The sequence below is a fragment of the Mastigoproctus giganteus genome, chromosome 4 (genome assembly GCF_048544385.1).
Source record: "Mastigoproctus giganteus isolate SK-2022 chromosome 4, ASM4854438v1, whole genome shotgun sequence".
Lineage (NCBI taxonomy): Eukaryota > Metazoa > Arthropoda > Arachnida > Uropygi > Thelyphonidae > Mastigoproctus > Mastigoproctus giganteus.
Genome location: NC_143578.1, coordinates 104,184,902 through 104,200,297, shown reverse-complemented (window position 1 = coordinate 104,200,297; position 15,396 = coordinate 104,184,902). Strand labels below are relative to the sequence as shown.

Below are 15,396 nucleotides of genomic sequence, written 5' to 3'. Positions count from 1 at the left end.
GACAAACTTTTTATACCTTCCTAAATATAGATCTAGTAGATCTATATTTAGGAAGTTAGAAAAAGTTTTAGTTTATTGGAGTTGTTTTTAAAGGTGATGTTTCATGATTTTCACAGAGTAATTATGTGAAAGCACCTGTGAGGTACAATGCAACATTTTTGGCCTGAGACATGCACTACATCACAGGTCCTAATCAGATATTTTGATTATGTCGAATGAATGCCATTCAAGTTCAATTTTACATATCAATTCTGTCCTCTAACTTTTTAAATATAGCATCATCTTAGCCTTGAGAGGAATATTTTACGGCTTTCCTTGTGATGTTCTTCCCCCCTCCCCCCCAATCCATTTTTCACAATCGTTCAGTGAACTTTCTACAACTCTACTACTCATTATTCCTTCTAAGTCTTTTAGCCTTAGATTTAAAAAAAAAAAACAATTGTACCCTGAATGGTGCTTCAAATTTTTATGCTTGAAACATGTAAAAATATCATGTACTAACTGCTTCAACAAACTTGATGGAGAAAAATAATACTTCAGTTGTATATTTTTAATGTTTATAGTTTTAGTTTAATTCAGCAGAATTAAGGAACCATTTTTAAAAAAACAAAAATTTCAGTGTTTTTGTAGACCTAGCTCCAAATATTTTTAAATTCTATTATTGAATACACATTGGAGTCCATTTCCATAGCCTCCTCCAAGCAGTAAGGCTTTGAATGGATTGAGCAAGTTCATTTCTGATGGGAATCTTCCTCTTACTTGGATTATGCACATGGGGGGATAAATTCAAACTGAGGGAAGACGGTTGCAGAATTGATGTGTGGAAGTGTGCCTTTGGCCAATGGATGGCTGCGGAACGAACTTCCATCTGAAATTGTGGAAGTGGATAGGCTGAATAAATTCAAGGAAGAACGAGACAGACTGTTGGAGAGGATGGATAGGTGAAATGGAGAGTTTTGTTTGTTTTTGTGTTTTTTTTTTTTTTTTTTGCTGATGTTGTTATAAGCTTGCTTTCTTACATCATTTGCCATTACTAATACTAATTGTAATATTAACAAAATTCTAAGCCACAAAAAATACACATGCATAATTTTGGAAATTGCACTCTTAATGTTTTCTGTCGTGATTAATAGAAATGACTATTAGGATAATATTTATATTTCGTGATTTAACATTTTATTTTTTTATTTATTTATTTTATTTTATATATATATATATATATATTTTTTTTTTTTTTTTTTCAGAAAAATTAAAATTGGCTTCAAATTTCTGCCTACATACACAATTTATGCTCAGAAATATACTCCCACCTAAAAGTTTGAAATTGCATTTAATTTTTCTTAATTTTCCAAGTTTTCATTGAAATAGAACCAACTTGTTTACCAATTTTTATTAAAATATTTTTTATTATGTATAAAAATCAAAAAATTTCAATTACATTTAAGAAATTTCTATAATATTCAAGTATATTCCAGAAAGGTATAGAAAACTCCTAAATGTAGTAAAACATTTTAGAAAATTCCTGAATGTCGTAGACGATTTTATTGTTTTGCAATAATATAAATTGAGGAGTAAGAGCTGTAACTTATAAAATCAAATACTCTGTCATTCAGAAAGAGTGTTTGATGTAAGTTTTGTGCTTTTCATCATAAACATGGCAAGAAATATGGAACTGAGTGTTGAAAAAAAGAAGTGCTATTATAACTCTATATAAATAAAGTTATTCCATGAGAAGTATCATCAAAAAAAGAGGTCTTTCATTTAAAGGAGTACAAAATACCATTTGATGATTCAAGGAAACTGGCATAATAAAAGACACACCATGATCTGGCTGACCGCACATAACAACAGAAGCACTAGATAAGACCATAACACTGATTTCTAAATGCAATCAATCAACAACCTACTGCACCTGAAATCTGAGATGTAAACCTTCATCTTAAGAGCAAATAACATCTTTTAAGGGCACAAAAGGTGGTATTGTTGTACATGTTGGTACTAATGACATTAAAAGTAGTAGTTTTGAGGATGTATTTAAGAAGTACATCCTCAGAATCCTAACGGACACTGTACAGAAAAAGTTGTGAGTTAGAGTTAAGGATAAAAGTGTCTCTAATTCTACCCAGAACCCGATAGGGGAGATAGATAGTGTGAACATTGTCAATCAATTCAACCCAAGAGAGATTGTGCAAGGCTTATGAGGTAGAATATTTCTTAGCATGGTCTGTGCTTGTTAACAGGAGAGACTAGTTTTACAGGGATGGGATACACTTGAATAGGAGGGGGTGTAAGATTTTTGTAGATGATATCAAGGCACTGATAGGTGGGTCATAGCTTGGGGAGGATACACAGACTAATAGTTTAACTAGAGCTGCAGGCAGAGGTGAAAATGATTCTTGCACTGCTTCTATTGGAAAATTCAGAATCCTGGAAAGCAGGGTACCAGGCATTTCAGGGCCTGCTGTTGGTCATCTAGGAAAAAGGAAATACATAGGCTGTGTTAGAGTAACTAAGAGTAAGGATAGGTTCATGTATACATGCATGTACACCAATGCTAGGAGTATAGTAAATAAATTTGATGAATTTAAAGTACTGGCCGAGTCCTCAAATGCAGACATTGTGGGGGATATCAGAGATGTGGTATCACTGAGATATAAGGGATACAGGATTTGAAAAATCCTGCATCCCTTATATCTCAGTGATCATCCCTTATAGCAAAATGAAATTTCTTTTGTTTGATTCCTTGAAATCTGTACAGGAACTACAAATACAGAATTGGAATGCAGATCTGTGATTTGGTTCCTTTTTCTGCAAGGGGAAAATGGCCAAAACAGTTACTGAAGAAATGGTTACTGATTATGGAGAAGACTGCCCAGGTTACTGTGTTATTGTACATTGGTGTAAACAATTCAAATGCAGAAGAATCTTGGTGCATGATGACAAAATCACAGATTGCCAAGCAACTACTGTAACAGAAGAGAGAGAGAGTGTTGTAAAAATGGAAGCATTGATCTTGGAAGATTCAATATTGCCATTGGAATCAAAGAACTAGCACAGAACTCGAAATTAATGTAAGGTCTGTGCAGAACATCAGCCATCAACAGTTGCATATGAGTAAAGTGGCTGCTAAATGGGTTCCCAGACTTTTGATTCCTTACCAGTAGAAGGAAAGGGCACAATGTGCACAAAATGTTGTTGATGTGGCAGGAAAAGGAGTTTTTTTTTTTTTTTTTTTTTTATGAAAACCCCAAATATGAGAGGTATTAACACCTATAGTACTTAGTACCATACATTGGTTGGAGGGGGAGAAGATGAAAGAAGATTCTTGTTGACATTAGACTTGAACTTCTGTAAATTGTAAAATTTTCAGGAAATACATATGAAAGAATGTTGTTCCAGAAAATGGAAGTTGAAGGAATACATGAGAAGAAGAAAAGTTGGTTCTGTGAGTTTCAAGTTGGACAGTAAAAGCATGCTGACTGGTTGCGGCACGTGTTAGGACTGCTTTGGAAGAGTGAGTGGGATTTATAGAAGACAATTCAGAAGAACAGTGCCCATGGAAGTATCTTTAGAAAAGGCATGCAACAGAAATAAAATGTCTATGAGAGTGTGGAAAGACTGTTAGATTTAGTAATTAATTAATCTAACTGCCCTCTTTTGAATGGAATCTAGAAGCCCGAGAGAGTTTTTGGGGAACTCCAAAAACTTTTGGGGTTCCCACATCTGCCCAGATGTGGGAACAGTATTCCATGGTAGGGTGGATTTGAGATTTGTACAGAGTAAATAGCTGTTTGGAAGAAAAGTAACGCCGAGAGTGAAAGAGAAAACCAACTTTTTTAGATGCAGAGGAAGCAATATTTGTAATGTGCTTGTGCCAAGAGAGATTAGAAGTCAGGGTAATCCCCAAAAGAGATATATCATCTTGCCTAGAAATCGGAGTGTCACCAAAGATAAGGTTAGGAGCAAGAAAAATCCTTTTTGCAAGATATAAGACAGGACTGAGTTTTATAAGGATTGAAATCAACTAAGTTAACATTGCCCCACTGGAGAATTACCTGGAGATCACCATTTAAGGAATTGGTAATGGATATTTGAGAAGTTGAAGCTGTTTGAGCAGAGCAAGGTTTCTCAAACTAGAAGGTGGAATGCAATATGCTATCATTAGCAAAACTATGGATAGGATTTCCTGTCAATGGAAGAAGAAGTTAATATACAAGAGGAAAAAGTGGGAGAAAGAACTGAACCTTGAGGAACACCACTTTAGTTGAGAAGTTAGAAAATAGAGAGCAACTGCCATTGCCATCAGTGAGCTGTCAGAGCGAAACTGGATACCCAATTACAAAAAACAGTTAGCAAACCATAAGATGGAAGCTTATTTAGAAGACCTTTATGCCAAACATGATCAAAAGCCTTTGAAATGTCATGAGCAACTGCTTGAGTTTCACCAAACGTTTCCATTGGATTTATCCAAAGATGAGTAACAGTTACCTGGAGATCACCATTTAAGGAATTGGTAGTGGGTATTTGAGAAGTTGAAGCTGTTTGAGCAGATCAAGGTTTCTCAAACTAGAAGGTGGAATGCAATATGCTATCATTAGCAAAACTATGGATAGGATTTCCTGTCAATGGAAGAAGAAGTTAATATACAAGAGGAAAAAAGTGGGAGAAAGAACTGAACCTTGAGGAACACCATTTTAGTTGAGAAGTTAGAAAATAGAGAGCAACTGCCATTGCCATCAGTGAGCTGTCAGAGCGAAACTGGATACCCAATTACAAAAAACAGTTAGCAAACCATAAGATGGAAGCTTATTTAGAAGACCTTTATGCCAAACATGATCAAAAGCCTTTGAAATGTCATGAGCAACTGCTTGAGTTTCACCAAACGTTTCCATTGGATTTATCCAAAGATGAGTAACAGTTACCTGGAGATCACCATTTAAGGAATTGGTAGTGGGTATTTGAGAAGTTGAAGCTGTTTGAGCAGAGCAAGGTTTCTCAAACTAGAAGGTGGAATGCAATATGCTATCATTAGCAAAACTATGGATAGGATTTCCTGTCAATGGAAGAAGAAGTTAATATACAAGAGGAAAAAAGTGGGAGAAAGAACTGAACCTTGAGGAACACCACTTTAGTTGAGAAGTTAGAAAATAGAGAGCAACTGCCATTGCCATCAGTGAGCTGTCAGAGCGAAACTGGATACCCAATTACAAAAAACAGTTAGCAAACCATAAGATGGAAGCTTATTTAGAAGACCTTTATGCCAAACATGATCAAAAGCCTTTGAAATGTCATGAGCAACTGCTTGAGTTTCACCAAACGTTTCCATTGGATTTATCCAAAGATGAGTAACACAAGCCAGATTATTATGAATACATTGATGTTGACGGAATCCACACTGGTGATCGTTGATCAGATGGAAGGTTTGTAGATAGTTTAAGAGTTGACGGTTAATTGTTTTCTCCATTACTTTGGAAAGAGTAGAGGTGATTGCAATGGGATGATAATTGGATGGGAGGGATTTGTCACCTCCGGATTTATCAATGGATATGATCAAATTTAAAAGCAAAAGGAAAAACACCTTTGGAATCAGAAAGTGAAAAAAGATGACACAGAACAGGAGTAACAGATTTTGAGAACAAATGGAGAAATACCATCAGGACCTGAATCTTTCTTAGTATCAAGATTGTTCTTGCATCCTTTTAACGAAAGACCACAGGAGGCATTGAATGGAATGTACTGGGAATGATGGGAGGCGGTTTACAAAGATCATTAATACACAAGTTGCAAGAAAACAGGATGCTAGAATCAGCTTTATACTTGACTGAAGTCGTGATAGAACTATCTAGTTTAGACAGAGGTGGGTACAAAGATGGGCAAAAGTTGCACCCAATAGTTGCACTTTGGCAAGAGAAAAGAATGCTTGGCTACCATTTGGACAAGAAGCAAGTTTTCTACGCTTAGCCTGTTCAAACTCTAGTTTGGAATAATTAATAAGTGCTTTACAATTGTTCCGAGGTGTAGGCAGAAAATGAACCTGGAGATTTGGATACAAGCCAGGTCTGTAATTACTCATGACACCTTTCGATCCCACCTTTGTGAATTAGGGAAACATTTGTGTATCTCCAGTCCATGGGAAACGACCTCCCCTGATTCCAATGTTGCTCCCATTGTCATGGCTAAGGGCCTTCTTATTTCCTTTGCTTATTTCCTTATTTCCTTTAATATAACTGGATAGATCCCATCCATCCTCGAGTTGCTTTTCTTATGTTTAACTTCAGCAATTTCTCCTCCAGGTTTTGCTCTCAGTTATTACAGAATCATTTAACTCCCTGTTAGAGTATGATAAACCACTGGCCCTCTCCTCCTTGAATGACTCCTCATGTGTGAATGTAGATGCAATAGTCATTTAGTTTGGCAGCTATCTGAGAATGATAATCTTCAGTCAAACCATTGATATCAAGTGGACCAATCTGATTCATCCCCTTCCTTCTAGAATTTATATAAGTAAAGAAGTCTTCACTGTTTTTCTTTGCATCCGTTGCCAAAGATTTCTTTTGATCTGCCTTTGCTTGCCTGACTTCCTCTGTCACTTGATTACACACTGTCTTTAATCTATCATGGGTATCTGTGCGTCTGATAATTTATATGCATCCCATTCATTTTTCTTCTCTGCCATGTTCATCTGACATCCATTTTGGCCTAAACCTTGAATAATATTTCTTAGTTGGTATGAAAAGCCTAGTAATGTCCAAGATTAATTCCTTGAATGCTTTCCATTTAGAATTTGCTGTTGGTAATGACCAACATCATCAACTGACCAACATCATCAGTTGGTCCCACTAGGATTATCTGGTATTCTTGTATGTAAATAAACAATCTGTGCAAGGTCATTTGTAATTGCAAAACCTCAGCATTTGAACCAGCTGAGTCCATGTGACGGGAAAACAGAAACGATCTGGAGTTGTGAAAATTAAAATCACCAAGAAAAATTACCTCACTGTTAAGAAATTTGAATTGGAGAAAGTCAAGTTTCAAAGGGGGATGAAAAGGTGACATGAATGATTACAGACCTGTTATCTTAACATCTGTTCAGAGAAAAAATGGAGTCACTGGTTTAAAGAAGTAATGCAAGACCATCGGGACAAGATTGCAATTATGCTGTAGTCACAGCATGGATTTGTTAAGCGGCAGTCTTGCCTAACCAATCTGATAAGTTACTGTTATGCAGTGAACAAGGAATTTGATGCAAAAAATAATTTTTATGTCATATGCTTTTATTTTTGCACATAAGACTGTTCTATAAACTGGAGCAATGTAGCAGTAAGTTACTGCAGTGGATAAAGGAATGGTTAAGTGAAAGAAGACAGAGAGTGGTTATGAATAGTCACTGCTCTTCAGTGACCATTCAGTGACAATATTATTATTGTAGTCCTCGAGAGTTCAGTGCTGGGGGCCCATTGTTGTTTTGAATATTTATCAGTTATACTGATGAAAATATATCAGGCTTAATGTGAAAGTTTCCAGAAGATACGAAGGTTAGCAGGGTGGTTAACAACAGTAATCAGGGTGCAACAAGATCTAGTAAATGGGCTGAGAAATGGCAGTTGAAATTTAACATTGACAAATGCAAAGTGCTGCATATGAGTAGCAGTATTTACAGAGTAACTTATTAACTGTATGGTACTACACTTAGGGTAGTGGAAAATGAAAATAACCTGGGAGTGATTGTGCAATCATATATGGAATTTTTTGAGCAATGCAGATATGCTGCCAGAATAGCTCGTAGGGTTTTGTCAGTGTATCATTGAACTCCCAAAATTTTGCTAGCATAGATAAGGAGGTGATTATTGTTTTGTACAAGGCCATGGTTAGGCTGCATCTTGAGTATTGTATACAGGTCTGGAGGCTCACTTTAGGAAGAAAGGAGATATGCTGGAATGGGTGCAGAGAAGGGCAGTGAGATTGATGAAGGGAACAAAAGGGTGCTCTTACCTGGAAAGGCATCAGTTCTGCAAATTGCAGTTTCTGAAGACTTAGGCACCTGCGGGGTGATCTGATTGAGGTATTTAAGGACTTGAATAGATTGTTGGACTGGAGAAAGTCAAGTTTCAAAGATAAGCTAAGCACGAATGGCATTCTTCCTCTTGCTGAGACCACACTGATGAGAGAGATATACATTTAAGTTGAGGAAGGATGGTTGCAACAAGATAGATGTGCGAAGTTTGTCTACAGCCAGTGGGTGCTTCATTGTTGGATCAGGCCTCCATCTGTTGTGGAATTGGATGGTTTGAATAAATTCAAGGAAGAACTAGACAAATTCTTGGAGGGAATGAATAGAATGGGAGAATTTTTGTAGGGTTTTTTTTTTTTTTGCTGTTGCAAAATCTTGCTTTTTTTTTTTGCATTGTTTCCCACTGCTGATACTACACACTCTCCTTATTGAATTCAGATAAAATTTCTCAACTAAAAGTGGCCATCGCTACTATCCCTCCCACTACCATAATTGAAAATATTACCAAACTCCTTAAAAATTAAATAACTGCACATTGGATTTGATTTGTTAGCTAAAAATCATTATCTTGTATCATCTTACAATAAAAATGAATTGAGAGAAAATAAAATCTCTTAATTATGAATTATAAAGGATGAATTATTTTACTGTATTGAGTTAATAAAAGCACTGCACTGCATTTTAATAAAATAAACATGCTCTACACTCATCTTTTCTAACATCTTTTCATATGGCTGTGAACACTAAAATAGTGAGATTATCTCCACAAGTTGTCTTAGTAGTGCAATAAATAAGCGCCAGTTTCCTAAATATTATACCATACATTAGTAATATGAAATTAATCCACAAATGATGTTTTGCTTCTAAATTTTCTGCTCTACACTATTTTGTTTAAATTTTATTAAATTATTTTATAAATTTCTGCAATATTTTCTGTAGGTAAAGTGGATGCTCCAGGATGAAATAGCATCTGCAACTTTGAGTTCTTATCCTATTACTGCATCAATGCTAGAAATGGTTGCAAAGCATGTTACCGCTTCTTTGGGTATGCTCTGTTGTGATTATGAAGAAGTGCCTCTGCAGTTTGTATTTGGTCCTGAAATAAGCTTGGACAAATTTACCCAAGTATGTGTAGCTTTATGAAAAATTACTTGAATTAATAAATCTTGATATTTGAAAATAATCTTAGAAAATTTTCTGTTGATAATTATTGTAGTATTGTATGAGTATCTGCTCTTCACTAGAGTTTAGGAGAAAGTTGAGATAGAGAATTAAGATGACTTGATTGATATAATTGGTGATGGCTTTTTCATTCTAATTGCTGTTGTTCTAGTCAGAGGTAATGCAGTATTTTTACTGGAAAATTCTTTTTACTTTTTTTTTTTTTTTATCTATTCATTATTTTATATTGGACTCAATTGCAGCTTTGCAAGGCCAGGTGCAGCTGTCAACTAAATATAAACTGGAAAAGTTTTCTCAGAATTACACTTTGATTAACAGAAAAAAAAAAGGTGTTAAAAACCATTTGATATTTGTTAGCAACCAAAAATCTAAAATGTTGAACGTACATGATATTATAATGTTACTTTATTTATTAATGAGCTTGTTAAATGTAGTTAGAGCAGAAGTGGTAACTGAAGTTTAACATTAACAAAGTTCTGCATATGGGTATCAGTAAACCCAGAGTAATGTACCAACTGTGTAGTACTACACTCAGAGTAGTGGAGAATGAAAAAAAAGAAAAAAAATTGTGGGTAATTGTGCCATCAGATATGAAATTTTCTGAGCAGTGCAGACAGGCTTCCAGAGCAGGTCATGGGGTCTTGTCAATGATATGCATGAATTTTGCTATCAGGGATAAGGAAGTGATTATCCCTTTGTATATGGCAATAATCAAGTCATGTCTTGAGTACTGCCTACAGGTCTGGAGGCTTCATTTTAGGAAGGATTTAGAGTTGTGAGAACAAGTACAGAGAAGGGCAACAAGATTGGTGAAGGAAACAAAGGAGGTGCTCTTACCAAGAAAGGCTTAAGTTCTGCAAATGCAGCATCTGGTGACTAGACACTTGCGAGGTGATCTGATGAGGTGTATAAGGCTTTGAATGGTTTGAGCAGGCTCAATGTAGTAGTAGTAGTAGTAGCATGTGATGCAAGAAAGCAAGTGTATGAGCTTATGCAGCATCAGCCAAAAAAAAAATCACCATTCCCTCCAAATGCCTGTCCAGTTCCTCCTTAAATTTATTTAACCTATCAACTTCCACAATGACAGATGGAAGTGAAACAATGCTGATGGGATTGTTTCTCTTGTGCTCAAATTACAAACCTGAGTGGGCATAAACTCAAATTGAAAGACAGTTATAGAATAGATGTGCCGAAATTTGCCTTTAGCCAGTTGGTAGTTGATTGCTGGAACAACTTTCAGCCGTTTTGTTTAAGTTGAAACTTAAATGAATTCAAGGAAGAACTGGACAAACCTTTGGAGCAAATGGATTGGTGAAATGGGAAGTGTTTGCTTGCTTTCTTGCATCATATACTTCTAATAATCCTAATGCTATTAATCATGATTTTGAAATGATATGATCTCAAAAGTAAATTTTTATTGTATCATATGAATTTTATTTAATAAAAGCCATGATTGATACTTTGAAGGTTTGCAACTCTCAAACCTTTGATGATTATCTTATGCAACTATTCAGGCTTCAAAGATTGCAACTGTCAAAGCAACTTAACCACTTCCTGTTATAGTGTATACATACATTTCCCACACGTTTGCACATACAGATGTTTAGGTGGTGGATCTGATTCACACCTTCCAGTAACTAAAATTCAAAACAAATAGAAACATTTCCATGTAGCATGTTTAGCTCAACTCTTTCGGAGGCAACCTTCTTTTAGTGATTCTTGTCAATTATTTTAAATCTAATAAACTGACAGAACATTTTGTTTATAATCCCGGTGGCATTAGGCATCAGCAGCCCACTAGCAAGTGGAAGAATAATGCAAGGAAGCAAAACTTATGTAGCATCTGTCAAAAGAAAAAAAAAAAAAAATATATATATATATTTCCAAGTATAACAAAGCAAATTAATACTATTTTACGTATATTAGGACATAGTTATGCTGGACGATGACTACAGAAACGGATAGCTCGTTAATTATGGTTGATACATTGTAAGGGTTAGCCCTCGAAAAAGTCCCTTGCAATGTATCTTATTGCCGTATCTTATTGCCATAACTAACATTTTAATGGTATTTTTATTTTTATTTTTATATATGTTTATAATTTATGGCATAGATTGATTTTTTCCAGGTCACGTTGGGTACCCGCCATGGTTTAAGGTTTACCTGATAAGCTAGTATATCATATTTTTTTAAAAAACTCTTACCATTATTAACTTAACTCATATATATATATATATATATATTTATAAGAACTGTGTTATTTTATTTTATTTTTATTATTTTTTATTATTTTTATTTTTTTTTCATTATTTTATTTTTATTTTGTATTAATACACACACACACACACACACACACACACACACACACACACACACACACACACACACATGGGTAGCCCTCATTTTGTGCTGATTCGCAATAGCATTGGTCACTAACCACAAGGCCATTTTTATTTTTATTTATTTATTTTTGCAATTGTTTTTATGAATTGAGAGTTTAAAATTGTCTGACAAAATTTATGGGCATCGTACTGTACTATGTATCATGCTCGTTCACATGATCAAGAACAATTGAACTAATCAGCAATTAGTGCGTCCGTATCAGAGATGAGAAAACTTCCTGCTCTCAAAGTAGCTGCTCGTGGAAGCAGGAGGTAAAACATTCAATTGGTTGTTTACGCCATGTAAACGTGTTGGAAATTTATTACTAATTGTGCTATTAATAAGTTAAATACATAATCATTAATAGTAGTGATAGCAGTGTACAGCTTTTTCCAATCGTGATAGCCGTATGCAGTTTTTGCCAGTCATGTTATTAAGTTTTAATTTAATTAGAATAAAATAAAGAGATGCCATATCTGGTAAAAGAAGTTCAATGAATACTAGTGAAAATGAAAGCATCAAAAAGGCACGTCGATCCATCACATTGGAAAATAAGATGGAGGTTATTCGGAGGATGGAAGCTGGTGAAAGCTGCCCTAATGTGTGTGTGTGTAGGACTATGAATATGCCTCCATCGACTGTTACTACAATTATGAAGAATGCTGATAAAATAAAACAATTGATTCAAAGTGCTACGAGAGTAAGTGCTACACAAGTTAGTTACAGCAGAAATAAGCTTTTGGAAAAAAATGGAGCAATTGCTGACACTTTGGGTCGATGATTTGAACCAAAAAAACATTTCCTTGACCCAAGCTATAATAACTGAAAAGGCTAAGTCAATTTTTGAAGACTTAAAGAAGAAAGAAGGTCAGTGCAATGAAATATTTTTGTCTAGCAAGGGATGCTTCATGAGATTTAAAGCAAGAACCAAATGCAGAAGTATGAAAATTACTGGCGAGGCAGCAAGTGCAGATGTTGAGGTGGCTGCCACATTCCCTGCAGAGTTTCAGGCCATAGTACAGGAGGGTGATTACCCTTCAGATCTCATCTTCAATGTTGATGATACAGGCCTTTATTGAAAACAGTTGCCCTCAAGAACCTTCATTGCCCATGAAGAAAAGTCGGCTCCTGGATTTAAAGCATCAAAAGACAGGCTGACACTTTTGTTGGGAGCAAATGTGTCAGGCAATTTAAAATTGAAGCCAATGTTGGTGTACCATTCAGAAACACCATGTGTTATGAAAGGTTTAAATAAAGCCATGTTGCCTGTGTACTGGAAGTCAAACAAGACGGCTTGGATGACACAGGACGTTTTCTTGGATTGGTAAACCAACTATTTTTGCCCTACTGTTCTCAAATTCTGCAAGGACAAAAATTTACCAACCAAGGCTATTCTTCTTTTGGACAATGCCCCCAGACATCCTACAAATCTGGGTGAAGTCAGAACGCTACTTAAAGTTAATGCTGTCTACATGCCCCCTAATACAACATCAGTTTTGCAACCCATGGACCAGGGGCTAATAGCTGCCTTTAAAGCTTATTACCTGCGGCAAACATTTACAGAAATGGTGAAAGCTTTGAATGTGTCCAACACTACCATCAGAGAATATTGGCGGTCATTTGATATCTTAAAGGGCATCAATCACATTAACACAGCCTGGCAAGAAGTGACTGTCAATTGCCTAATGGAATGTGGCGTAAAAAACTTCTCCCAGATCTCATGCATGACTTCAGAGGATTCAAGCCACAACAAAATGATGTAGAAGACATCAGCAGGCTGGTACAAGAGGCAGGGTTAGAAGAAGTTACAGTTGAAGATATAACTGAGCTTTTGAAAAGTCATGCAGAGACTCTTTCAAATGAAGACCTTGAAGTTAGCTGCAAAACATAGCTAACAGCAGAAGGAAGAGACAGAAGAAGACTCTCCTCTAAAAATTATGAAGACCAGTGATCTATAGCGGATCCTTGCAAGTGTAGAGTCCCTCAGTAATGAGCTCTGTGACATTGATCATGACTGGGAGAGGAGTGCTACAGTTAAAAGGAGTGTCATATCAACCCTGAGCCCATATTTTGAAATTCTTAAAGAAAGGAGAAAGAAATCCAGGCAATCAACACTTGATCCTTTATTCAAAAAAAAGGCAGTCTTTTCAGTCAGGGCTGTCAACAGCAGATCCTTAACCAGGACCTTCAAGAGGCAACTAAAACTTTGACATTACGCCACTGTCAAAATGTTTTATGTATGTATTATTTTATTTTTTATTTACATGTATGTACTTATATTTATGAAGGTTGAAAATAAAACACTTTTTTAATTAAAGAAATTTATTTCTTTGCTTTAAATATACCAGGATTTGAAAAGGGTAGGTAAAATTTTGGGTGCTCGGAACCTAACCGTGTGATTTCCCATTGATTCCATGATATAAAGGGTTCCATTTGCGCCGATTCTATTTGTGCCTTTTCCTCCAGGAACCTAACCTCAACGTAAATTGAGGGCTACCTGTACATATAACCGATATTAAGTATAAAATTAAAATTAAAAGATATGCCAGTAGTATGACAAAACTGTTGAGCGAAAATTTAAACATAATGATTAAATTAACATAATGGTTAAATCAACAGGGAGGGGGAAAGCAAAAGTAACAAGACTAATATTGTAGCCTAAAGTCTCCAAATAATTTAGAAAATTCAATTAAAAATAATTCCATTTAAAATTAAAGCCAATTATATAGAATTTTGTGACACCCCCTTCCCCCTGTAAGGTGCCAGTTCCAAATTATGTGAAATATCCCCAATAGAGACTAAACAAATTACAAAAATAAAACAAAGTAACAAAAATAATAGACTGACCATTATGCCCCATATCGTCAGAGGACCGTGAGGCCAATAATGGTCGTGGAATCGCTGCATTTCAGTTGATAGACAAATCGTAGCAAAGGCAAACCGATCAAAGGATCAAACCACCCTCCTATCCTAAATTCTATATAATTGGCTTTAATTTAAATGGAATTATTTTTAATTTGGTTTTTTTAATTGAATTTCTAAATTATTCGGAGACTTTTGGCTTCAATTTTAGTCTTGTTATTTTTGCATTCCCCTCCCTATTGATTTAACCTTTATGTTAATTTAACTATTATGTTTAAAATTTTGCTCAACAGTTTGCCATACTACTGGCATATGTTTTTATTTTAATTTTATACTTAATATTGGTTATGCATTGGGCATCATGTGGAGGATTTTATGTTTTGCTGGCCCTAATGATAGCTTTATATTTATTTTCTTATTTACTTTATTTGCATAATTTAAATATATATTTAAATATATATATATACATAATATATATTAAATATAATTTAAATATATATATATACATAATATATATTAAATATAATTTAAATATATACATAATTTAAATATATGTCATTATTCAAATATATATATATATCTTTCATCTAAGGCAGTGGTTTTCAACCTTTTTTTAATAACAGTACCCCTAAGTAATTTATTTTATTTTGCTGCACCCCTACTCAATTTTCTGCCTGATAGATCTGATTCTGTGTGTGTGTGTGTGTGTGTGTGTGTGTGTGTGTGTGTGTGTGTGTGTGTGTGTGTGTGTGTGTGTGTGTGTAATATTAAAAATATATATATATAAGTTATATGATAGTTATTACAATAATATAATTATAAAAATTACATTTCATAATACAAATCATATATATATATATACAGTATATAATAATTTTATTCTAATAAGTAAACATCAATTATAGATCAACACAAAATTAAAAAGATACTGTACACCTTTTTATAAGGAAATAAATATA

At 34.8% G+C, this 15,396-nt stretch overlaps 1 protein-coding gene across 1 annotated transcript in view; it reads left to right on the top strand.

Moving 5' to 3' along the window:
* The window catches only part of LOC150086960 (KICSTOR complex protein SZT2-like), a 1,378,951-nt gene that overhangs the window by 535,708 nt on the left and 827,847 nt on the right, over positions 1–15,396 (top strand). Inside the window, exon 30 of the mRNA XM_090372336.1 lies at positions 8,951–9,136. Within this exon, the coding sequence (XP_090228462.1) occupies positions 8,951–9,136 (186 nt within the window). The remainder of the gene's footprint in view (positions 1–8,950; positions 9,137–15,396) is intronic.